Source organism: Magallana gigas, chromosome 8 (genome assembly GCF_963853765.1).
Source record: "Magallana gigas chromosome 8, xbMagGiga1.1, whole genome shotgun sequence".
NCBI classification, from domain to species: Eukaryota; Metazoa; Mollusca; class Bivalvia; order Ostreida; family Ostreidae; genus Magallana; species Magallana gigas.
The window spans coordinates 25,733,516-25,760,941 of NC_088860.1; the positions used below are offsets into that span (position 1 = coordinate 25,733,516).

The following is a 27,426-nucleotide window of genomic DNA, read 5'->3' on the forward strand; positions in this document are numbered from 1 at the left end:
TGCGACTGTTGTACAATGAAAGCGAGTGTTGTAAGATAATGCAATAGAATCGCACGAAAGACCAGATGATCGGATGATTGAACGTGTACCAATGCGACAAGATGAGCGGAGCTCGTTCGATCATGCGCTTCATCTAACGATTGCTCGTATGATTCAGAGGGTGTATATATACCGCCCGTTTCCAAAGCTCTTTAGAAATAGTTGAATGCAAGATAGGGTACCCACCCAAGAAGATTACAAAAGCAACAACCAAAATCAAGGCCAATTAGGCCTGAAACAGATATGCTTATAACAGTGAATATTGTATAAGTGAGCTATTCACCCCCGGTTTTTTTTCCGCTCATTTCGATCCTTTGGTCAGTTAGTGTATTAAGACTTGGCGAATTCAAGTGTCTCATATTATCTCTCTTTTACCGCAACATTTCTGGGGGAAATTCAAGACGAGGCAAAACCGTAAGTAGAAGCGAATAATATTACGGGGCGAAAATTACCATTTATCCAGTATATACTAGTGGCAAAGCATGGACATTGAAACCGATAATTCTTGCAATGACAGTAAAACGTTGCAAGATTACATCAGACAGGTTAAGCAACAGTCTCGTTGTTGCACAAAACACGCTTAAACAGCTGCGATTCATCTTACGATCTTTATAAATCGTACATCGCTCTTACGAGTACACGAAACGTTGTAAACGTTTGTACTAATGTTCGTGCGTTGCATTGCAATAATTTGGATCGCAATCGATTGCGTCTGAAAAAAGTGCATCTAAAATCTAAAAGTACTTCTTAATTGAGTGGGTTGTTTGTATATTACATTATTACTGAAAATGTAGGTTACATTCATTATATAATAAAGCATGTGATATCCAACGCCACTGTGTCGCCAAAAATCTAATCTCGGCAAGATATTGACTATTTTTATGCCAAGTTGTTCAAATGTGAATAGAACAGGAAAATGATATGAATTTTAAAATTTATAACTTACATCTAAATACATGTAAAAAAAAACCAAAAACCCACACATTATTTCAAGCAAATCGAATATACAAGTCATGTACTTTCCATATTATAATTGATCTCTGTATGACAAGAATCGCTGCTTAATTTGTTGTTAAACATCACACCATGGTAATTGTCAAAGACACGTTCTAAATAGGTGTTTTGTGAAAAGGTCTCGTCACATCAGTGTAATTTGAACGATTTTCTGAGGATTAAGATTATCAGTTAACTAAGGTCTTGAAATGACCAGAAAAAGCGTTATGGTCGCAGCTGTATTTACGATCAGGAATATCCAGAAGCAAAAGAAATCGATTGCGGATGTGACGTCATGCCACTCGATTCCGCTTTCATGTAGCATTTCATTTTCAACGTATTTTTCAACAAAGCATGTCTGCACTTTTCTTGAATGATGGCATTTCCTACGACATCTCAAACAGCGCTCAGCCATGACAGCACCAACGAAGAATCTGGAGATATTTTGGTTGCTTTTCCTGTGATGCAGTCGTAATTGGACTGACGACATGACGAGGACAAGTGCACCTAAAATCATTTGAAAAATAAGATACAGGCTTAGAAAAGACGAAGTTTCTGAATTCACCGGTAATTGAGCGCTGATTATGGTCAGGAATACCGCGAATGATAAAAATACAGTCACCGAGTACGACATTTTCTCCCCTGCATCTGCGGGTACCACAAACGCCAGTACACCCATAAAGCCAAGGCAGACGATTGGTAGAATTATGTTGATGATGTAATATCGAGGCTTTCTCTGTAAAGTAATGGTAAAGGAAACTTCGGATTCACTAGATAATGTTTTCAGGAAAGAGTCTGTCTTTATTATAGACCAAACACTATTTTCCTCGTATTCGTAGAATTCTATCCCATAGGATGTACTTTCAATGTCCACTTCTGAGACGGTATAGGTCCAGACTATGAATGTTATTTTGCATACTTGTGTGTCGTAGGGAAAGTAAGTGATGTCAATGGAACAGCGAGTTTCAAACACCTCGTACGGTTTCCAGATAACGGAGCCGTCATTGGCCAAAAAAACATAGTTAAAGCTTTCTCCCATTTCTTCAAATCTGGTAAAACCATTTTTCAGAACCAAGTCTGGCTTCCAAATACTATCCTAAATTGATTGAATAGAAATACTTTAAGGTCAGAAAGAAGAAATCACATGTACATTATGATTACTCTGGAAAGTTAACCGCGTTTTCATGGTGATATAAATGCAGAACCGCTATAAAGAAGGAATGAAGTTTGTTGGTTATTTAATCTTAAATGGTAAATTTTTTAAATTAAACGATTTCCTTCCTATACTAAGAAATAGCGTAGTTAAAATTCAGTAAAAGTTTTGAATTGGGATGGCAATTTTAAATCCAACGCTTGCACTTCTTTATATTTTATCAACTAATTTTGTAACCAAAAGTAGTGAATGTTGAACATTTCAAAACCTATACAGAGCAAATTTTAGAATTGATGTTCGGAAGTTGTCGATATTAATGTGGATTAAAGTACATTATAACTGAAATACGTTCACCGGTTTAGATTTTCAAATTTTACTATAGTTAACCAAAAAATAGCTTTTAAAAATATTTTGAGAGGTAAAGATTGTAAAACCCCCAGCGGAATTCGGACTCAAGGCTCGTAGATTCGTAGTAAACCCTCTAACTACTGCATAACCATATTAGGTGACAATGTTTTGAAAGAAACTACATGTATATAATTACACTTGGTTTTATTGTTTATTTCGATAAACAATACGCCACAACATGGAAATGTCCACCTTAATTTTCTACAGTACAAACATGAAAAAGTATACCTGAGGCACGGTGAGATAAATGGTACGGTTCCAGAGATCCGGGTCCCACTTTAAGAGACCATCTGTCCATCTCACCTCAAGATACCCGGTGGTCACAAGTTTTTTTTCGACTTCGTCCACCTCGTTGATGCTGAACAGGTACATACTGATGTCAAGAAGGATCGGCTCCGTCTGGTTTTGAATGGGGCGGATCCTATTGTTGTACCCATCAAATATGGTGACCAGAAGTCGGCTCAGATCAGCAGGTGTCTGGGGATGAACGAATCCGCCGAAGCACAGGAAGACAACGAGAGCGCTGTGTAATTGCATGGCCGTTGTCTCCAGTATAGTTAACTGTTTGTAATATGTTAATTAAAATTGTTGGCTTATTCCACCCTGAATCGCTTTTTGACAACAAGTCTAATAAAAGTAGTCAAATGCGTACATGTGTTAGTTAATATTAGGCTTATGGTTAAATTACGTACCTATCTACATAGCAAGATTCAGTGAAAAAGTAATTGCAAAGCCTAGACTGTGAAGCCCATTTATATTTCTCATCTGTCATGGAGATGAAAGTATCTGAATAATTTATGCCTGTATCAGTTGTTTTCTTAGAAAACTTTTGAATTTTCAATGAACATGTATTTACGCAAATGGATTAACAAAAATTTACCACAGTGTTATTGACACAACACTGTTCTTTTTATGATTCTGACATTACAAGAACTCCCAAGATTGTGCTATGCTTCAATGATTAACCATGCGTAGACTTTTATGTCCTTTCATACCAGAGAAAAGGCTTGTCATTTGACTGGGATTTTTATCAGACGAGTGTATCAATAAAAGACTATTCAATATTTATTGCGCGACGAATGGTTGAATGACAAATTATCTCATGGAGTTTGAAGACGTCACTGAAACAAGACTTTACCAAATGTCAGGATGTATGTCCATTGTAATGAAATGCATTTTGAAATATCGTATAAGGCTTTAAAGAAAAATATTTATTCCCAAGTTTGTTCAATATTTATTGCAGTGATATTAAGCTATAACAGGTCATTAACTCGCGCTGGAATATCATTGAATTAACTTTCGTTATGGGGATACTGTTACGCAGAAGGAAGGTTGATTGTTCTGGGTTGCCGGTGGAAGAAACAAAAACGTGTCATTTGTAGCAGATGAAAATTACATGTATCTTAATTTTTTTTATACGGTTTGCCAAATATTTAGAACAATGTCGAAGACGAAATTGGCAGTAAATTAAAAGAGATTACATCCTGTTATGAGAATAATCCAAACACCAGCATTTCAACCGTTATGACTCGTTCCTCACTTACATGTATGGCCATTCTTCCCATTTTAAGTGTTTTACATTCGCGACTCTTTATATAGACTACAATATCAATTGCAAAGAGTTGCCATGAAAAAAAAGCACGTGCTGTAATATAACTTGTAAAGAGGTTTTCGTCACGGGTGATTGTTTTCAATCGGTATTGTCTTTTCCGCACTATTTTAAGAAGACATATCTTTTACAATATTTTTTATCATTTTATTTTTGATTTTTCAAATTATTCTATATTTAAGGGTGCATAAATACAAAGAAATTTTGCTGAGTATTTACATACTGAAAAAAAGTTTTACAGTACATGAGGCGGAACTTTAAGAACTTGAGAAACTGGAGTACGGAAAAGGTCTTCATCACTGAAGCGTCCCTCTTTTGTGCATTAGAATTGATATCTTTTGTTGTCAATTTTAATAACACTCTTCATTTTTAAATTGAGTTTTTGAAGGTTTTTTTTTAATTTACATACTAGTATTCATTAGCAAAAATATTTACGTCATTTTACATAATGATACACCAAAAGTCCTAAGTATGAATTATGCATTCATGAAAGACGTTTATTTAATTACGTTTTTTCTTTTGTTTTTTTTTTGGTTTTTTTGGATTTGTTGGGTTTTTTTTCGTTTTTTTTTTTTCATCTATTTTTCTTTCTTTTTTTTGGCGAAATAAATCAAATAAGGTTACTTTGTATTCTTTTCTTTTGTTTGTTTGTTAGGTTAATTGTTGCTTCTTTTTCGTTTTGTGTTTTGTCGGATCTTCTTCTTTGATTGCTTTCTGTAAAATACATGTTATCTCATCTGGTTTGGTGAATATCATTTGATTAAAGCAGACGTCATAATTGCCGCTTATGTGCAAGTCGTAAATGCCGGTACATTTAGATGGATGGTCTGTTTTTGAATAATCTATGCTGCTGACAATGTCTCCAGATAAAGGGGACCAATTATCGTGCCTCTGCAGACTTTGTCGACACGGGACCCTTAGTTTTTGATGGACCGCCGCTCTGCGATGCAAAGTCAGCTCTTTTCAACTGAGAGCAGTGGACCTATCAGTGTAACAATCACACAAATGCAGTGATAGAGTGGAAGAAGAAAATACTCCATTATAGCGACACTGACTATAAAAAACGATACTTTGCAAATTTCATCTTGTTTTAGTAATAAATGTTTGTCAGCAAAAAAATAACTATAATATTTGTGCCACTGGTTCGTATTTTTGAAAAGATTGAAATTGCTCAGCATAAAAATAAATGCCGGATAAATAGTTATATATGAAGAGAAAAGAGAATTAATTCTAAATAAATCATCGAAGAATAATTACCATGCTGTACGTGCATGTTTGTTCTCCAACAAACACCATTTTAACACAATTCTCTCATTTCGATCTAGGTTCACTAACCCTTACCTTATAGCGGGTGTCTCAAAAGAGTACTATATATCGAAGCATCGCTTATTAATTCATTTTGATCATTGAACCCAGTGAAAAGTCCAGATGTGTTGTATTTGAGTCTTTTTCTCACTAATTATGGACTCGACTAAAACTAAATTGGCTACATACAGTTATTTTAAATCGTTACTAGTCGTATGTTGTTTTTGTAGTCAGTTAGAATATGGGTCCGTAGACACATACACACGCCGTATCATACATATATATATATTTTACCTAAACTAATCGCTGTAGAAACCCACACTAACACACACACACACACTAAATAATTTCATGCTGTATGCAATCAGTTCAAGGATTCAAAAACTTTAGAACTTTCTTTGAATTTTAACTTACGTTGTTCGAAATTATTTGTGGCTCTTTTTAAAATGCAACGGATGTTTTCAAAACTGGTATTGCATTGAGAAAGAAGAAAGAGATGAGAATAAAAAAAAATTGCTCAACAAAAATTGCTTATTAATAGGTTTTTTGTTATGCTGAATATCATATCAAGGCCATTCCTCCGAGAAACGTAGAAATTGCAAATTGCATGTTGCTAAAACGATGTAACTATTTGTCAAGTGTAACGGCTGGGATATTTTGCGAGGTCGTTGAACTATAATCAAATACCCTATATCAATCTGAAACAAATTAGATGTCAAGAAATTGACATTCAAAGATAATACCATTTTTTCTTCCGCTGTGAAATTCACACTACGGAAAACCGGACTATTTCAAAAATGCATTTTAAAGCAAAATTTGAATACAGATAGGGATGCTCAAAATTAAAATTCAGCTTTTCTCTATAATTCCTTCTGATGCTATTGACAAAGATACCAATATGATATCTCTAGGTTGTAAGTACATGTAGATAAACGCATGCTCAGATATAAACATAACAGATTATTGGATTATCCGCCCTAATCGGCTCATCTCTTAGTTGTTCGTTTTCAGTTTCCGGTTTCTGCCAGGACGAAATTCAAAATCAGGTATACGTCTTTTGAAATTGGACACAGAAGTGTGAAGAAAATTCTTAATGCTCTCTTGGATTCATTGTTTTGTGTAGAAAATATAAGAAATAATATTAAAAATCAAAGTCTTAGTTGTGAAAAACATTTTAGAAGTACATGTAATAATTATAGGAATGGCGATCGATTGCAGAATTGCTAATCGGTTAATCGCAATTCGTTTCGACCGATTTGTATCAAAATACATGAATTTCTATTTTCTTAAAATTAACTTTAATAGATGGGAAAGAAATACGGTAATCCGTAGATATGTTTACAAATCAAATGAAAATTATCTATCATGATTTTCAAGAAAAATCTAGAACAACGAGCACACAGTTGGGAAATAATTTCCATTTGTATTAATACGTCAACCAATCACAGGCACCTGCATGGCCAAAAAAAATATTTTTCATTTTAAAGTAATAAAATCGCCTCGATTATAATGATAATAAGATTTGTCATAATTGTAGAGAAAAGTATCTTACTATAAAAAGAAATATTTACAAACGTCATGCGTATGACTTTCAATCAATTTTAAAATGTTATAGTTTTGGTAAAGGCCCTTTCACAATCGGTGCATGAGCACTTTACAAAACTTTGCGATCGGATTTTTTTAGCTTCGCACGAGGCCTCGCATGCATGTCACATGTACGTTGCACGATGTCTCTCATTCGTAGCATATGCATCCGTTTTAGTGGTTGCATCAAGTCTGCTAAAATAGTGGGCATGCACACAATTCGGATGCGATTGAATGCGATCCAAATTATCGCAATGCACTTTCAAGATTTTCTGAGAAATCTCAATTTTTTTTCTCAAAGGAGTTTGAGAAAACATTGGTGGCACACACGTTTGAGAAAAAAATTTGAGAAAAAAACTCAAAGACAAGCCTGAGTTTGAGAAAAAAAATTATTTGGTGGCACAGTTTGGCGAGAAATACTCAGGTTTGAGAAAATCTCAGCGTTGGTTGCCCCGAAGCCTGATCACTAGTGCGATCATATCGCATTATCTTACAACACTCGCTTACAACGGTCGCATATATATAGACGCAAGATATATCACAAGATTTAATGCGTTAACATCGCACAAGTCAACGATCGCTTTAGATCGTTCGAATTTTGTACGAATACTTTTTGATCTGCTGTTATTTCGGCAACAGTTTGCGGTCCCCAAATGTATCTAATTTTTTTAAAGATAATATCCGTTCAATCAGTATTTTACTATGATACATAATGATGGTTTATGGTCGTGTATCTAGCAAATGTTTAATTTAGAGTTACCTTTCTTATTCAGCGTATAGATCGACTTTCTATCAATTTAATTTAAGAACAGTTAAATCAAGAGGGCTAGATGGTCACAGCCATTTTTAGACTATATTAATCTCCACAAAAAGAAGAGCTCTGTATAGACATATTGTAAAATATTCAAATTTCAAACTAAATTATATAGTTTTATTTTTACTATCGATGGTGTGTAGCTAAACAAATCATGCTCATGTCAAATATGTTGATCTTCTAGCCTCGTTAAAGTGGACTGTAATTTCTTAAAAAATGCTGCAGTCCCAATATATAATTTGTTTTCTTATTTGGTATCGAAAGTCTCGTACAGTGTAGTGATTTATGCAATCTGTACTAAGCATTAATTTGCAACATTTAACATGAGTCTAGCTAAAAACAGGAAAGAATCGGCTAGGCCTGGTCCAATTTCCCAGAATTGAATTATCTGACGTTAACAGGCCTAATAAATTGGTTCTCTATTCGGACCCCCGCCTCCGGAAATGGAACCCCCTCACCGCGTTGCGAAGTTTGAAACATGAAAATTAGATGCAACTGACACGAGAATGGCTAGTTGGTTCACCCAATAATCGATCTGCCGCCTTCAATCGATTTCGGGATACTAATTTAAAAAGTTCCTTCACATTTTATGAGACCACGCTGTATATTTACTTACAGTGTACTTGGAATATACGGAATCATTTTCATGCGCAGACACAGAAATAATGCTTTTCTCCGTCATTGATGAATTTTTTTGATTTTGATAAGGGGGAGTGGAAAATGGTCCGAGGCCTTTTTTGAGTTAAATTACTATGTCAATTTAATAAGTTTTAGGTTTTAGAGAGGAAGAGGTTCGGACCACCAGTTAAGTTACCTTATAGTCTGCCTTAAAATGAGTGCATTGATGACGTCATAAATGACTGAGAGAGAGCTGTCGTGTTGTAAATTTTGAATTTACTATAGATGGGTGTAAATACAAAATTTACATTTTGTCATGTTGTGAATTTTGTATTTACATCCACCTAGTATTTTCAAAAAATTAATTTACAACATGACAAAGCACTAGGCAAACTCTAGGGACCTTGCACTCTTCAGAGGTCATTTTACCCGCTTTTGATTACAGAAATGGTTTTATTTAGCAGCAATTATCGTGCTAGGAATTGGCCCTTTATCGCCATTCTTCCCTTTATGAACGATAGCGGGCTTACAAATGTTGCATTTATACACGTATAGAAATTAATTTACCCAGTCTTTCAAACAAAGGAATATGTCTACGTGTATGTAGGCCGAAAAATTGCGTTTATATCAAATTCATGTTTTGTATGAACATGTTGCATTTGTAACCTATATACCAAAGATCTGTAATGTGAAATAAATGAAAAAAAAAAGATTGGAAACGAATGCTAGAATGAGGAGTAAACTATTGTAATAATTTACAAAAATGAGCTTTAATTGAAAAGGAAATTGCGTCCCACGAAATGGGATGGTTCATAAAAGATAAATCAATTCAAAAGATGTTTTGCAAACGTCAGTAGGTGGTTTTACTCTGAACGTTTTATATAAAATAAAAGATGAATGCTAGAAAAGATAAAGTGTCTATTGAAACATTTTTATTTGGAAAATTTCCGTAGAAACCAAAAAATAATTTTGCTGAGTGTGCAGAAAACAACAACATGGATATATATCACTGATGACAATGAGAGCGAGAGAGAGAGAGAGAGAGAGAGAGAGAGAGAGAGAGAGAGAGAGAGAGAGAGAGCGCCAAAAGTGGTTTCCACTTATTAAAAGCAAAGACAAAATTAGTTCCCAACATGAGCTAAAAATAAGAGAGAGAGAGAGAGAGAGAGAGAGAGAGAGAGAGAGAGAGAGAGAGAGAGAGAGAGAGAGAGCGCCAAAAGTGGTTTCCACTTATTAAAAGCAAAGACAAAATTAGTTCCCAATATGAAGCTAAAAATAAGAGAGAGAGAGAGAGAGAGAGAGAGAGAGAGAGAGAGAGAGAGCGCCAAAAGTGGTTTCCACTTATTAAAGCAAAAGACAAAATTAGTTCCCAACATGAAGCTAAAAATAAGAGAAAGGTTGACAGTTGGACAAATTTGGGCTCAGGATACAAGAGATCTCTAAAATAGAAAGTAGGATAAAGAGGAAACTCGGGCCATAAACTTCTCAGTATTGACTTTGAAATGAATGTCGCCGGCTTACGTCGAAGGGTAAAAAGACTAGGTATTAAAGTAAAAATAGACTTTCTAGCTAGTTAAGGCATCGATGGAATCGTATATAGCAGCAACATATAAAGCCGATGATGTTCAGTTACAGGGAGCGTTTGAACAGTATTCTTCCATTTACGAAATAATTGTCAGGAAGTTAGACTTCTGTGCAAGCCTCATCCGTATTTGATTACGGCACACCATTGGTGAATATAAAAATCAACGCTGGATTGTTATATATTTGACTGCTTTCTTCAATAGACCACACACCGATATCCATGAATGATAAATTTCCTTAAAATCCCCAACCATACTCAGTGATTTAAAAAAAAAGACATCTGATTGAATCGTCTGGAGTATGATAGCAGAATCCATTTTATATTCTTTTGACTGGCTAACTTTGTGATTGCCGGATTAAGGTAAGAAGGAAATTAGATTTTTCCTCTCGGAATTAGTGTCTGTCTAAATTGTATTAAGCCACAAAACATGATTGGACTAAGTTAATCATTGAGATGAACATTGCATTACTTTATTTGATCTGAGATTTCAGATGTACGTGTTTTACTTAGCTAACTAATTAGATATACACAATGCCATATGATTTGTAAATGATATCTCCATCACGTTCATAAGAAAATCCAATTATTCAATGAATGTTTGGATACACTTCATGTTTAAATTACCATAATTTCAAGAAGGTTATACATAATAAATGTATAATATTTTTAATTTGCAATGAAATAAATGATATTCAGGGGGGAAGTATTTCCTTCAATGCGTCCGCCATCAAGTTCTTTGTGATGACAACATCAGGTCACCAATCATCGACTCATTGAGGAAGCAATTACCTTAGACAGACGAGACGCGAAAATGGGAAGTGTGCATAGTATGTTACGATTATTGATATGCCCAAGTGGTTGAGCTCCTAAAGATCCTCTTTAACAAAAGAAGTATTTAATGCTCTCTTCCTTCTTTCTTTCTGTCTGTTTGTCTTTCTGTCTTCTTTCATCGTGATATCAATTTGCATTATATAAATAAAAAAAATAGTAAAATTAAAATAAAAAATTGGTTGTAAAGTTGAAATTCTTGAAATATTGTATTAGATTCAAGTCAATGGTTTTGGTCCTGTTCTGAATGGACCGAAAACCCTTGACTTGCGAAGATGGTTTAATTTTTTTTTTGGGGGGGGGGGGGGGGGCGGCATTTTAAGTAATTATAGTTTTCTTAGAACATGGCAAAATAAAATATTTTGTTTTGCCAAACTTTTTCCTCATAGCCTTGATTTCTATTTTTGGGAGTTGATTTTCATCAACTCTCCTATGCAGTTACGCAGGCAAACCAAAACTGAAACAGTGTTTGGACCTATGCACAAATCATCACCGCTGAAAAGATGTAATGTATGCTGAAGCATTGTTTTTTCACGGAAACTTATGTATAGATACCCTGAAAATAGTCAGATTTTAAACAGTTCGAACAATTTATTATTTTGTAGTTGTATGTATTCCTACGCCAGAGTTCAGCGTAGTCTCGTTCAACCAGACGCTCAGCTGTTTCCGTAAATCTTCGACAAACTCTCTCTTGCTTGTTGGAGATTAACAAAGCCAGCCGAGCGTCTGGTTGAACGAGCCTAGAGTTCAATATTGCTTGGATTCTTACAATTTTTTAGAAATATTTCGATTATTGATACATAATTTGATGGAATAAATTCTATCTTTAAATACAACACAACATATAATTCATATAGGGTTTTCTTGAAATTCTTGTCGAAAAAATCCGAAAATTCATATTATAAATGTGTGCGTAATTCAAATACAGATTAGATACTACTTGTCGTGCAAAATAACATATCGTTGATTTTTAAATAAATAACACTCGATAAAATCAACTCAGTACTTCGGTACTTTGATTTTTATTAGTTTGGATTTGATTTCGTGGTCATTTAACGGGGTTTTTTTCGATGCCATCAATGATCATGATCTTTCTCACATGTAGATCTCACACTCTATCGACTTTTAATGTACATGTAGTTCCACTTTTGGAAACATTGTTGTTCCAACGCTAAAACAACGCAACCTGAGTACTCATATAACATTGAAATGACCAATTCCATGGTATTTTTTTTTTTATGTCGAAGTGGTTTGGTTCGCACATGTCATACAAAACGTCAGTGATGTTGCAAAACTCTAAAATAGCGCTGGAATAAATGAATACCGCCCAAAGCAGAGAGTATGGAACGCCTCAACTGCCTTATGTAGATAATCCCCATAATATGCTGATACTTCAACATTACATGATGGTACTTTAACGTTACGTGCTAATACTTCCACATAACATGATGGTACTTTAACATTACGTGCTGATGCTTCAACATTACATGATGGTACTTTAACATTACGTGCTGATACTTCAACATTACATGATGGTACTTTAACATTACGTGCTGATACTTCAACATTACATGATGTTACTTCAACATTACATGATGGTATCTAGATCTAAATTAGTCTCAATGGACCTTAGTCCTATCTGAAACAGAGAAACAGCCCAGTCTTAAAAACTTTACAGCATACTCTATACCTCTACAGACATTGTTTTGAGTTTTAGCGTATTTCGATCCCGAGGCGACGCCTCCCTATTTTTAGAACCACCGCATAGTGAAGTATCAGCACGTAATGTTAAAGTACCATCATGTAATGTTGAAGTATCAGCACGTAATGTTAAAGTACCATCATGTAATGTTGAAGTATCAGCACGTAATGTTAAAGTACCATCATGTAATGTTGAAGTATCAGCACGTAATGTTAAAGTACCATCATGTAATGTTGAAGTATCAGCACGTAATGTTAAAGTACCATCATGTAATGTTGAAGTATCAGCACGTAATGTTAAAGTACCATCATGTAATGTTGAAGTATCATCATATTATGGAGATTATCTACATAAGGCAGTTGAGGCGTTCCATAAGAGAGCAACTCTTACAATGTTCCATACCACTTCCCCAAATGACACCACTTACATATTACTTAAAATCAAAGCGTGTGTATAGAGACGACAAAATAAGGTTTGACAGAAATCTATGGCCTCTGTCCAGAGACAATAATGAAATAGATGTCCAAGTAATTGATTCCCAGAAATATGTCTGTTCCGTTTCTATAACGTTTCCTGACCTTGCTGGTCATACGGTATATATATAGAATTTTTACGTTCACCTCTTTATATAGCTATTATATATAGCTATTTTACTCTATCTCAAGAGAAAACTTCGGTCACTAGCTTAAACCATTTTCCTCGCATTTTTCAATTGGGAACGTGCTGGTATATATTCAAAACGGATATGGCAAATTGCATTGATGTCTCAAATACCAAACTAAAGAGAGACAACTCCTTTCCTCTAGTCTTCAGAATTGTGGGTGGTATTGACCGGGTGTTTGTGTACGTAATGTTAAGTTTTAAGCATCGTAGTATCCCTAACCATATCCCAATATGGCGATGAGTTGATGTACGAAATATAATAAATACTTTATTTTTCTAAATCTGGTCATAGCTTATAGTGATGTAATGTTTAATTTCAAAACCATGCGTAGGGATAAGTTGCTGAACATTTAAATTTCAAAATGACACCTTGTTCGCATTAAATATTGAATATAATACCACTAGTGGCATTTTTGGGGGTACACAATCTAACTGTAAAGAAGATGGTGTACGACGGCTAAAATACCTTCATTAAGATTGATAAGAAATGAAAAAATAAAAATATTAACAAATCTTAAAATTTCTTTCAAACGATGTACATTTTTAACACAACATCGATATTTAATTCTTAATAAATAGGTTCTGTGCTAGTTCTTGGAATATAATGAATAACCTGGTGAGTACGTTCCAAAATCTTCAATTAATGTCATTTTGTTTTTTAGAACATCAATGTCTCTCTTATAGAGTAGGTCTGTGCTTTATATAATTGTCACTGTCTAATTAAGGTTTAGTGTAAACCGAACCAATTTCAATCTACAAACTTGGAGTTATGACCCACTATACATTAGAAATATCATTTTGTATCCTCTACTATATATTAGAAATATCATTGTGTATCCCAACAATTTAATGTTTCAAGAAAATAATACAGTCAAGTTCGTAAGTTTGCGTCAAAAGTCACATTTAATATTGATATAATTAAAAGAATTTTATCGTGACTGAAATGCTTCAGTGTTTAGAGTACCAGACTCTTGGGTAACCTTATAGAAATAGCCTTTTTAGGTTGAGGGTTCGATACCACCAAAACTTAAGGCAAAAGATTTTTTCCTTGTGTTTGTTAAAGTATTCAGACTGAATAAAGTTAAAAATTGTGGTTTTGCAAAATCATCGTATTATTCAAAATAGATGTTAATGGGAATGAGCTGTATTTTGCGAATAAACCAAAAGGCTGTTGCGCTATCTTGTTCCGCAATCTTCTTTATCACGAAGGTACAATTTGATCAGATTACATGTATTTTGTTAATCCAAACATGATTCTTTTTTATTCTGAGTTTTAAAAAATCATTCTGCTGTATACTGAAATACTAAGAGAAAAACGAGATGTTTTTCCGTTGCGGAAGCGTACATTGCTTGCATATTAATACTACATTTTTAACTATGTCGAACTTACGAAATAATAAGTCGTAAGTCGCACAAAAGACCTGCGTACGACTTAAGTCGCTATTACGAGATAACGAGTTGTTATAAAGCATTACGAAGTAGAAATTACGAGATACTTCGTCGTTCATACGAAATACTTGGCCGTACGAACGAAGAAATATCAAGTCAACACCCACAATGGCGCGAGTTTAATTCAAATTAAAAAAAAAAACTAAACTAAAAATGCTTTTAAAGCTGCTATCTGTCTCCCTCACATCGTTTTGTTTACTCTGGTTAATAATGCAAAGCGAAAATCATCACAGTTTGAAACAGTGTTTTTAATCGATGCCACTCTTATGGCCTATTCTGTTGTCAGGGTTCAAAATTAAATAGAGTGCGTTACGGTTAATGAAAGATGGATAATGAACAATGGATGTAAATAGCAGACCTTTCTGAAGCATAGGCTTGCTGAATCACAATCCATCAGTCATTCTAAATGTATTGACAATGATGCAGAATTAGGACCATCGGTAAATAAATGCACGTGCATATGTAAATTTAAAAAAAAAAGGTTTGAGTTTTTTGTCGACGTTAAAAAACTTAAAATACTATTCAAGGTATAAGGAACGTTCTTTGAGTATTGTGAGGTGATCAAATACGGCTGGGGTGATCCAGTTCATTTAAGTCCGAAGAGGATTTACGATAGATTTGTAAAAATAAAATTACATAATAAAAAAGAGGTGTATTTTATTACACAAAAGGACAGTCAACTGATGCTTTGAACAATTCCCGTATTTAATTACCTTGAACTTGATCACGGCCCAATTCTAATTGGTTCAAGGGAGAATTTATTTACGTAGGAATGACCTCGGGAAGTCGACTAGAACAGTTCAGAGTTAACTGAATTGTTTGCCCGCTACCACATCCGGGTACTTCTACTTTGATGTCTATCGACAGTAAATGTCGTTTCCTGTATTTTTTTTTTATTTGACAAAAAGTGCCTGTCAATAAACTTGAAAAAGAGCTTATTTTAAGGAATGGCTTTTTTCCTGTATCAATTAACACTGAATTAGCTATTTATGTCATGTACAGATGTCAGTTCCTCTGCAATTTTTTAAACATTTTCAAAATAATATTGATAAATGTACTCGGATTGACGAAATTAACATAAACCTGCTCAAAAAATGATTGAGTAAACGCACATGTATTATTTTTGCACGTTTCATCAATGTGGGTGGTTGATAAGGTTTAGTTACATCTCATCGACAAAAGTTCGTCAAACAGATGGCAACATTTTCTAAACGCATGTCTTCTTTTGCATTTGTTTTTTGTTCTTTTCTTATTTTTCAAATAAGTTCAATTTATGGGAAGACTGATGAAGTTCATCCATTCAAACGAAAGTTTTGAGCACGTTCAGAGCTCTTGTAAGTACATCAATAGACTAGAATTTCAGCTTAAAGTATCGTAATTTAAAACGCGTACGGTAGTCGTGCGTTTTCGTGCGTTTGTACATGTACGGAACCCATGTGGATCTCTTCCTGTTCTTGACCAGTCTGTTTTCCTTGACGTCCGTTCATATGTCCGTTGGGCCCGAATCACAAAAGGACAATTACCGACCGGTAAAAGGATTAACCGGAATGGTTCTCAACCGTTAGTCTGTCATTTGAAAACCATCTCATGCGTTATTCAAACGGCGGGGCTTTCGTTGACCGTCCTTTTCACGGAACGTTTCCTGTAAACGATTCGGTGTTATCCGTTTTGCAATCGCAAATTCTCGGGGCTTTCCGGCAGGCTCGGAAAGGCCCGAGAAGTTGCGATTGATCAGTTTTGTCACTGATCTGGGATCCTCAACACCGATCGGATTTACTCTTATTAATGGACAATCAACCGATTGCGTTTTGTCACTGCTATTTCACTTTTATTCGTTAGACGTCCGTTAACGTCCTCTGAGAAAGTGTGAATGGGACGTAAAATAAAATCATCTATGAACTTGACCATACTGAAATCTCTAGAAATAAGTGGACGCGTAATTTGAAAACTGAAACTGAATGTGACAAGAATCAAAATGTTCAACCCTTGATTTATTTACCAGCGCTTTCATTTGTGAATTCATGGAGTTATGTATTTGCTTAGCTTTGGTATACATTTTTGTTTTCTAATATTTGATATATGCACCTATTAGCATGAATTGTACAAGAGTGCACAGTTAAACAGCTAACTACATTCTATGTGCACTCTAATTAGGATTGTGTTGTTCTTCCTTAAAGACAAAAAACTGTATCTTTCCGAAAGCCGATAGTAAATAAAACCCCCCTATAAAAATAAAAAGAAAAGAAAAAGGAAAAGCAACTTTTACGTTCTTTACAAGTATATGGCTGGTGTTAAGTAATGAAAAACAAAATCAAATAACTGTTCCCATTAAGCTTGCAAAATTATGTTCCTAGTAAAGTTTGATGTTTATCAAATTTGCGAAAGTGCAGTCCATTTACAGTAAATCAAAGGCGTCGTGTTTACTTGCTGCAAAACAGTTGCAAAGGACACCCTACGACACGGAATGATGATTAATCAGAGGAACTTTTAGATGATCGATAGTTAATGGAGGCTTTCACATGCATGTCGCCAAAATCATTTACTTAATTGCAATCTGAGTATACAAATCTTATATTGTTGTTTTTTGGTCGCAAAGATGGATTCACCATTTATTGGTTCATTGGACAAATATCAGTACATGCTCAGGCACGTAGCATCAGGGGGGCCAGGGGGGGCCTGGCCCCCCCCCACTTTTTCTCGCAGCAACAAATTTTTTAAAATTTACATATAAAAAAATGAATTATAATGGAGTTGGCCCCCCCACTTTTTTGGAAGTTAGTAAAAAAAATTTATGAAAATTAGGAAATGAGTAGTCAAATTGAAGGTAACCCCCCCCCCCCCCCATGATTTGAAGGGAAAAAAATTTTGGTAGGGAAATTTTTTTATTTGAAGTAAAGTTGAGTCTACCCCCCTCCCCCCCCCCCCCCCCCCCCCCCCCCGGATTAGGATTTTGAAGATTTTTGGAAACTTTAAATTTTTTATTTTTATTGTTTTTTGTTTTTTTTGCTTGTCAAGATTTTTTGGATGGGTCTGGCCCCCCCACTTTCAAAAACGATGCTACGTGCCTGCATGCTAATATTTGAACTGCGGAAACAAAACAAAAGGGTTGCTACACCCTCGCGCATTAGGCTTATATATGTATTAACAAAGATTCGGAGTCAGTATGAAAGAAAAATCAGAGAATTATCTTCATATGTTCAATAAAAGAGTGATTCATTATACATGTAGATAATGACACGCATAAGCCAATATAGATTTTATATAGATACATACATATAGGTAACAAAAAAAACGTTTACATATACCAATTTATTTTTAATTGAAGTGAAGTACAATGTATGAAAAGTTCAACGTTATGAAATAACGAAAAGTAAAGGAATGCGATTTTTTTTTTTAAATTCACGTGTCTTATGAAAATTTGAAACACGTCGTACATGTAATAAAATTGTTAAAATTATTTATAACATTGTCGAACACCGTAGTCCAGTTGGCTAAAACCTGAGATGAAAACCTGATTTTTCACCACGAAATCCCCTACGCTACAAAATGGCTGTTACTATTTTTTGGTAGTACATGGTCACACATATACAGTATATGCAGTCATGGAGATCGATATTGCATGATATCTCCCGTGATAAATCTTTTTGCTAAGTACGCACGCAATGTACTGCATCATAAATTGCATTCAATCATCTCCATTTATATTAACCACGAATTTGTTATACATGGACATAAAATTCTATAGATCGTGGGATATTTATACCTATAGTGTTATGCAGTTGGTTTAGTATATAATTATAGTACAAGATATTGTGCGATATAAGTTTTAATCAAAACATAAAAATAGAATTGTTCTTTAAAGGGGCGTGGGCACGATTTTGGTCAAATTTTATTTTTCTGTTTTTATTTTTATAATGTTTTAGAAATGATTTTCAAATGTTCAAATGTTTGAGAGCCAATCATAGAGTTATAAGCAAGATACTGAGCTCACAATTCTTTGTCATGTAAACAATGCTCGTGTCCTGTTTTTGTTTACTTAGGTTCAATATACCAGTAAAAAATCTTTTTCAAACTGATTTGTCTATTATATTATTCATTTTAAGCATTAAGAAACACCTCCTAAGGTTTAACACATCCATTTAAGGTTCTAAAACTGGGATTTTTACTTCAACATTCAAAATGTAAACAAAAGCTTTGTTTACATAGCGAAGAACTGTAAGCTCTGTAACTCCATTATAACTCAATGAATGACATTCAAATTTTGGTTGCATGTTAAAAATGCCTTATTGAAGCATCGTAAACATTAAAATCGAAAAAATAATTTTTGACGAAAATCGTGACCATGCCCCTTTAAAATAATATATCCAGAAATTCATAATACTTGAAACAGTATTAAAGCCTGTAAAAACAAGCATTCTGGGAGTATTGCATAAACAGTACTTGTCCAAAACCAACACCACTCCCCCCCCCCCCCCCCCTAAAAAAAATTAAAACAACTGTCGTTTTTTTAAACGACGAACCCGATCAGTACATGTAATAAAACAAGTCGTTTTAAAATTAATTTCTTCAAAATCTTTACGTCCATTTGAGTTCGTTTGTGTCCATTAGGGTAGAATCTGAACAATGCAGTCCCCTCTTCTGTTTTCGCCTTCACTTATTTCAATCTCAACACCATTGTACAATGGTACACAGAGAATACAATCAATGATACATTATTTGATATTTCTTACTTATAAACGTCACAGCATCGCATACGTAAAAGAGAGAGAGAGAGAGAGAGAGAGAGAGAGAGAGAGAGAGAGAGAGAGAGAGAGAGAGAGAGAGAGAGAGAGAGAGAGAGAGAGAATATAAAACATGTACAAGATAAACTTTGACTCGTTAATACAAATATGAAGTATGGGGGGTTCTAACCAGGGGAGCATTTTTTTTTTATTTTTCTAATAAAAGCACGTAATTTCATTAAAGAAAAATGTTATGTTCTAGACATTATAAATTCAAAACTACAGTTGATCTTCGATATCTCGAACATTGATATCTCGAATCAATAGATACGTCAAAGTGATTTGTAAGTCCTAACCACTTATTTTTTTAAGTATTTACCCTTGATATCTCGAATACTCGGATATCTCGAAGTTTTTAAACAAAGCGATCTAGTTTGAGATAACGAAGTTTGACTGTAATAGCATTATTTATTTTGATACAAGTATTTGATAAACATAGAATGCGTTCTTGCTGCAACGAGTTACAGCTAAGTATGTAATGGAATTCATCTCCTATTTCGCTTTTATTGCAATGAGCACTGATCGAGTCCTGCACAAGCCCGACCGAAAATAAGAGTCACATTTAAACATTAATTACGTAATATTAAATACATTTTGATTAAAAATAACGAAAGCCAACTCATATTATCTGTAGGCATCATTATGAAGCTACAATGGAAGTTTGAAATCAATTCGCCAATCCATAACGAAAAAAATGTATGGAAAAGGACTCTGAAATGGGACAGAATGACCGACAAGAAGCGATTGACTAACAAGAAGAAACGGTTTAAGCTTTCAACGATGATCAAATTTTGCAACAATTTTGTTCCGTCCTTTCTTTATCAAAAATATAGATCCTTACATCAGAAATACGTATACTATTTCACATTACAATATTAGAAATTTATCAAACTGTATTTTTTGCAGATTTATCATTTTTATAAATACCTGAAATAGATAGATAGTTCTTCTTTTAAAGAAAAGATTTGTAAAGTAACATTATTTAGCCTTTGAAGTATTTCTTTTTTGAGTTGGTACACAATTGTTTCATATTAGTGAAAACAATTTTATCGAATAACCAAATTAAATTAGCAAATCCAGTGTAATCATGTGGAATGTCAGAACATGAAAACCATTAAGTTGTTTTTGACTTTTTCATACATATACCTGATACTAACGCGCACAACGGACTAGTCTGTCTGTTTGTTAGAAAATAAAACTACCTAAGGTATTACAAGTACAAGCTTGCATGGCTCTTCGTTTTGTGTATAAGAAATCGTATTTATACTAGAAAGGACTTGTTCTTGATCATTTTGATTTATGAAATAAAAATTGTAATGTTTAGCACAATTCAATTTACTGCTGCACGGTATTACTAATACATGTGTATGATGTTTAAAATGCACCTAATTATCTGTATGCATCGGTTGTGTACCTTTGAGGATGCTCGTGAGCCCCCGTTCTGCCAATAAGGTCTATGGTTTGACATTCTACTGAATAAACAAAGTGATTTGGAATATTATATGTTATATTTTTGTTCTTTCCCACGCACTTTTAATAAAAGAATGTATATATTTTGAGTTATTTCTGTTCTATTTTGATGCGGAATCGTTACTTTATAAATCCAAAAATACCCATTCAGTGATCACTTAGTGGAAATAGTGTGGAATATAATGATGCCTCGTTTCTGAATTATGAATTATAAATGTTGGGCATTCAATAGTAATCAGATGATAACGTCCTTTTACCCAGATGAGTAAACAAAAAAATGTGATGCTTCTAAAACTAGATCGTGTATCGGTTGTTTTTGAAACGCGAAAAAGTCCGTCTACGCAACTATTTCAATATTTAAAATCCTAAAACCCAATGGACGATTTGAAGTGCTGACGAACGATTTCAACATTTGACTTGTCCAAGTTGACGTCATATTCACTCGGAATAAATTGTGTTGTGGAGCAATGTATTGTTTAAACACCAAGCCTGCAGTTTCGTTGTTTGGTTTTTTGTGTTTTTTTTCGATAAAAAGCTCTCGTATACACTGATTAGTATTATAATAGTTCAATCTGCTGAATTGCAATATTCGAGGAACTTACTCAACTAGGTAAGAAAACCTTACGTATATAGCAATATTGGTTTTTTATTTCTTAATCTTGATTCTTTCCATATCGGAAATTATGTATTTTTCATATGAATTATTGTATTTTGAAACTTAATTTAAAATATTAACGATGTCAGCGCAAAGCAACTTTCTTAGTAGTCATCTTTATCTGATTGTTGCATAATTACCTCTCAGTATATGTTTTTATCCTGCAATACTTACTGGTGTGACATATTTTTTTCTATACATGTATTTGCATTTGCCACTGGTTATCAATATGCATATAGTCTACACATTTCTTGGAACAGAAAACGCAAGCTAAAAAAATCCCCAAGTTTTGACTTCAAATGGTGTTCAGTGAGATTTAAGATTACCAAACTGTCGTTTGCTCCATGGAACTTGATGGTACTGTATTGGCGCTTTTTTTTTTTTGCCAATTAGTAAGCTAAACACCACAACTCTGGTGAGCGCCGTAACAATACAGTATTTTATCATGTGGAGGAATATTATGTCAATACCATTATGTCAATATTGGAGATCTCTCTATTTGCCATTTTCAAAGAGGGAGATATGATAAAGGGCTACAAAATGATCAACTTCATATGCAATGATCTCTTAGGTGTAATTACTGTGAATATAATTATTGGCTTCGTTTTGTTTCTTTCTTTGAGCCTCTCATCCTTTAATTCTTGATCCATTTCGAAAACTCTGTCAATTGATCGCTCAGCGCCGTATATGATAGCTTCTGACGCCTTTTGCGTAAATCAATTATTTCGATGTAATTTGTCAGTGTCGAGGAAACTCGGAAAGGAATTTTTTTTTAAACTTTTATCGCCCGTACTCATCCCTAAACATAGTTTTCTGATTATTAGAATAAACAGCTGAACGAGCAGATAACTTACGAGGGGAGTTTATTTCGAGAATATCAAAGTACATGTATAAATGATCTATCAGAATCCCAAATGAACATTCTTTTTTTATATTCAAGGGCTTATTAAAAAGCTTTCAAATGTCTTAAATTAATTTTTAAACCCAACCCCCTCCCAAAATAAGCTAAATGCTACACCAATCGAATACACAAAAAAAAAAACTTTTATGAAGATCGAAACACGTTGTTTTAATAATGTACAATACAAATGGTTGATACATTTAATTAATTAGCGGTGTCTGTGATAAAGTGGCTTATACAAGAGTTCTTTTTTTTCATTTCATAGCTCACCTGAGCTGAAAGCGCAAGTGAGCTTGTCTGATCACGTTTTGTCTGACGTCCGTATGTTTGTCCGTAAACATTTCACACTTTCAACATCTTCTAAAATACTACGGGACCAATTTTAACCGAACTTGGTACAAAGCACCCTTAGGCAAAGGGGGTTCAAATTTATGAAACATAAGGATCACATTCTTTTCGAAGGGGGGATAATAAGGAATTATTGAAAATTTTTGAGAACTTTTCAAAAAATTTCTTCTCAAGACTTCTCAAGAACCTTTTAGACAGGAAAGTTGAAACTTGTGTGGAAGCATTCTTAAGTACTTGGGAATGAAAATTGTGAAAATCGTGACCCCTGACACAATGGGGGCGAATTTTTACATAGGAATATATAGAGTAAATCTTTAAAAATCTTCTTCTCAGAAACTAATCAGCCAAATGATTTTTTAAAATTGTTTAGACTTTGGTTCCTGGCTATTCTTTGGCCTCACAAGGGGTTCAGAGTTTGATGTAGGTTTATATCCTACTTCAATGCTCAACATGTGATATTTCTATAAAACATCCTGTAAGAAAAGTGACTTATGACAATAAACATATTATTCTGGGGAAAAATAGATTTTAATTTAATACACAGGATCTACATGTATTATACTACATTGTCCCATTAGTTTGTATTATGACTCAATAAAGCTGATTTTATTATACTTATTGTTCCTCGGGTGAGCGATGTGGCCCATGGGTCTCTTGTTTTAAAATAATTCTACTGACCTTCACCTGAAAATTAAGAGCATTAAAGATTGAACGATTCAGGATGACGTGTAATCATTTAATAATCAAAAATTGTGGAAAAAAGTTTTCCAAAAAAAAGAAGTAATTTAGCATAAAAAATTTAGAAAATAACAAAGGGACACAATAATAAAGACATTGATTAACTGGGTCTAATATTAAAATAAATCTATAAAAAAAATTAAGCGTGTTTTTAAACAATTCCGCTGAAAGCTAATCAACAATAGCCAAGGGATTATATTTTATATGTCATTTTTTATCGTATTGATCGTTCAAGGGATAATAAGTTGGTGGGTTTGAACGATGGTCTTATTTGAATAGGAATGATTTATATATTTTCTCCGTCCAACGAATATTAATGGTTTGTAGTTTTGTGGAAAACTGTTCCAACCTTCAAAAAAATGCAGTTTAACAGGAATTAAGAACCTAGTTTTTTTATCCGGTAAAACAAACTTTGAGTGTACGTCATAATGTAATTTTTTAATCAAGTGAATTTATAATATGGAGTCATATTTAATGGCCTTTTCTGGATCTGGAAATGATATTAAAACGGGGATATTTCTCGGAGAGAGAGAGAGAGAGAGAGAGAGAGAGAGAGAGAGAGAGAGAGAGAGAGAGAGAGAGAGAGAGAGAGACGGACAGACAGAGTGCATCAGGAGCTTTTTAATAATTGCAAAAATATGTGTAGTATGATAATGAAATATTATAACTTGAGCACTCGACTCAGAGCACACGTCAGAAAAAATCTTTCAAATCAAAACCAGAAAAGATGATTCACTGAAAGTTTCCTGCGCCAATGGCCATAATAACCTTTAATTTGCAGTACTATTGTCACTTGGGTATTCTAGTAACTGGATCTAGAAGAAATTAAACCAATTCATCTCTTTGCGATTTGGACTTAAAAGCATTGCAGTGCAAGTGTTTACTAAACGTTGCCATACTTCATCTACTTGACGGAATCAAATTGACTCTTTTCATTTCTCCCAAAACCGTTGATAAACCAATCAAATCACTAAATGTCCTGCAATGTGATATTATATTATATTATATTGTTATTGTATATATATAAAATAAAAATTTGCAACAATGATAAAAACTTAATGCATTTTTCTAAAAAAAAAAAAAAAAAAAAAGAGGAAAAAAAGAAGTTTTTAGTTACTTTGAATAAGAAAAAATGAGCAGGCAGTGATGAATTTGTCCCTTGCATATCACAATATAATTCCTTTGGTCTCTGTTAGATCCCATGCTATTGATTCATTTATCTAGATCTGTTTAATTGTTCTTTGAAGTTCCATTGAACTCCACAAGGACCTCAAATTAGCTTCAAACCAAAGATATCCGCCTTGCTATTCTTCTTTCTTGATTGCAGCTCGGACACATAACCATGGCCCAATTTTCTATCAAATTAACTAGCCTTAGTCTGGTGTCGTTTTCTCTCTCAGTAGAAACTTGTGTGTACATATAGATATGTCATGCACAGATCTAGGAGGGAGGGGGTCAGGGGGTCCAGACCGCCCCTTCTGCAAAATTCAAATTTTTTTAAATTATACTTTAAAATTACCAGAAATATGCTACGGACACCCCCCCCCCTCCCGGGCAAACTCAAATAACCGTTGAGCCCCCCCCCCCCCCCCGAAACATTTTCTGGATCCGCGCATGATAGTATCCATCAGATATGCCTTAACATTTTAAATGATATTCTAAACCATATACTTTCATGGAGTAATGAGTAAAGAAAAAATTCAAAATATGTTAGCTCTAGAATTTGAATGCTTTCCAATATCTTTGCATGGAGCTCTTTTTGTTAAGGAGATTAATATAGTCGAATAGTCGAAAATGATCACAATCATCAAGTCCACTTAATCATGAATGAACAAGGCTCAAACAAAACAGTAAAATACTAGAATGTGTGAGTCAACAATATAAATTTATTTAAAAACTAAGTCCATATTTGGCTTTTTAATTAAACCTTGGCTAATGAACGGTTTGTTATTTTACATGTGGAAACAAGTCAGAGAAATGGTTAGCTTTTCTGTTTTGCATAGATAATTCTTGTAAGGCTGAACGAAGAGAAAGATACAAAATGTAACTGCAATTAACGTCGTTAATAAACATGATGCCATTGGTACCAGATATTGATACATATCTCGGGTTAGGTAAAGAACAGTATTTGCAGACTTGGTCAAGCTAATCACACTCTTGATCGATAGCTTCTCAAAATGAACTTATAATTTTCTACTCTTCTTTCTGACCAAACCTGATATATAGCATATGCTTCATTGTTTCCCATAGGAAATGAGATTTTGAGTAAACACCAGAGGACAATATCAATTTATAACACATATTGACCAATGAAATTAAAGTCAATATCGCTAAATCTTCTATACAAATTAACATCTGAACCGGTCAAATCGGACGAGCCCAGTAAGATCCATAAATTGATATGCCGGGGCAGTACACGCGGATTTTGAATGGACGATTTCCAAGTCTACAAATGCATTTGTCGTGTTTCTGAGTCGATAGAATAGGGGAAAACTTTCCTCAATCCACAGGTTTTAAGTTAGTTTAGAAGTAATTTCAACGACCCTCGCTGGTTCTATAGATGTTTTGCCCAATGTATGCCCAATGTACATTGTATGCCCAGAAATTTCGCCGTCAAAAAACCAATGTATTTTCTTTCCTTCCAATATTAATGTAAAGAAGTACTCTGCTGATGATTTAAATCTTTAAAAAAAAAACTTTGACCTTTTTTTCTTTTCGATTTTGTTACTAAGTGCGGTTAGGTCGATGGTTGAAGCTTAGTTTATCTTTAGAAATCGCTTTATCAGAGTTTCTATCAATCGTTTTTTTTCTCGCCTTCTCCCAATATCTGTTATAAAATTGCCTGAAGAAGGGGTCGACCTTTTTTACACTCACAGTATCGTTAATCCGCGAGAAACGACCACGATAATCTATACTAGTTTTCGTCCTTGCCATCGCTCTTATCATATAAAACTAATTAAAATGGTATTGCAAATATGGCTTCTTCTTTTTTTTAAATATATATATAATCTGAGATATTTCATACATATCATCGTTTCAAACACATTACCAACGCAAAAGTTACGATGTACCTTAAGTCTTTTGGGGAGTTCGAGCTCTTAATCAGACAAAGTCGCTAGAGAGAATATCGACCGCTTAATAAGGTATCATGTCCACCATGCACGTCATAACTCAAGATTTTTTTTTTATTTTTGGTACGGATTTTTGCTAATTGAAAGAGTTCTTATATAATTATTCGCTTCAGAACAGTTACACAGGTATTTAACCAAGATCAAAGTGCAATGAACTTCTACAACACGTTTCAATTAATAATTGATGCAATAATTTTGCAGTGGAATGCGTCATATAAACCACACATTCATTATTTTGCTCTTGATAATATCAGTTGTCAATTATTCACTATTCATACTTCGACTTATCATTAAAAATCTATTAAATTTTTTTTTGGCATTGATTTTTTTCCTTGCCTATCCCCCTCCTCCAATTTTTTAAATTTTAAATCGAGAGAAACTTAATTGACACATACATATACCAGTGCAGTACCTGTTTTTAAATTCCCTTGAAATGTTTCACTTTTTAACATTTTCAGCACATGTAACGAGGGACAAATAAATGAAAAACCCACAATTTACGACAGTTGTGGACTTAAAATGACGTGGGGGGGGGGGGGGGGTTAATGAAACGTAACTCAATTTCAGGTGGGCACCATGGGAAAATCACGTGGATTTGATTTTCCGACAACTGATTTAATTAATAAAGCTTAGCTTTGAAAAGACACAACTA

General features: G+C 34.1%; 1 protein-coding gene across 1 annotated transcript; it reads right to left on the minus strand.

Annotated features, from left to right (window-relative positions):
* Window positions 1–1,024: 1,024 nt before the first annotated feature.
* Window positions 1,025–3,255, minus strand: LOC109620758 (neuronal acetylcholine receptor subunit alpha-6-like). Its single transcript, XM_020073798.3, has 2 exons — window positions 2,822–3,255; window positions 1,025–2,128 (listed from the first exon to the last, which is right to left on the minus strand). The coding sequence occupies exons 1-2, from the start codon at window positions 3,128–3,130 to the stop codon at window positions 1,229–1,231; spliced, it is 1,209 nt and encodes a 402-aa protein (XP_019929357.3). The 5' UTR covers window positions 3,131–3,255; the 3' UTR covers window positions 1,025–1,228.
* Between the last annotated feature and the right edge of the window lie 24,171 nt (window positions 3,256–27,426).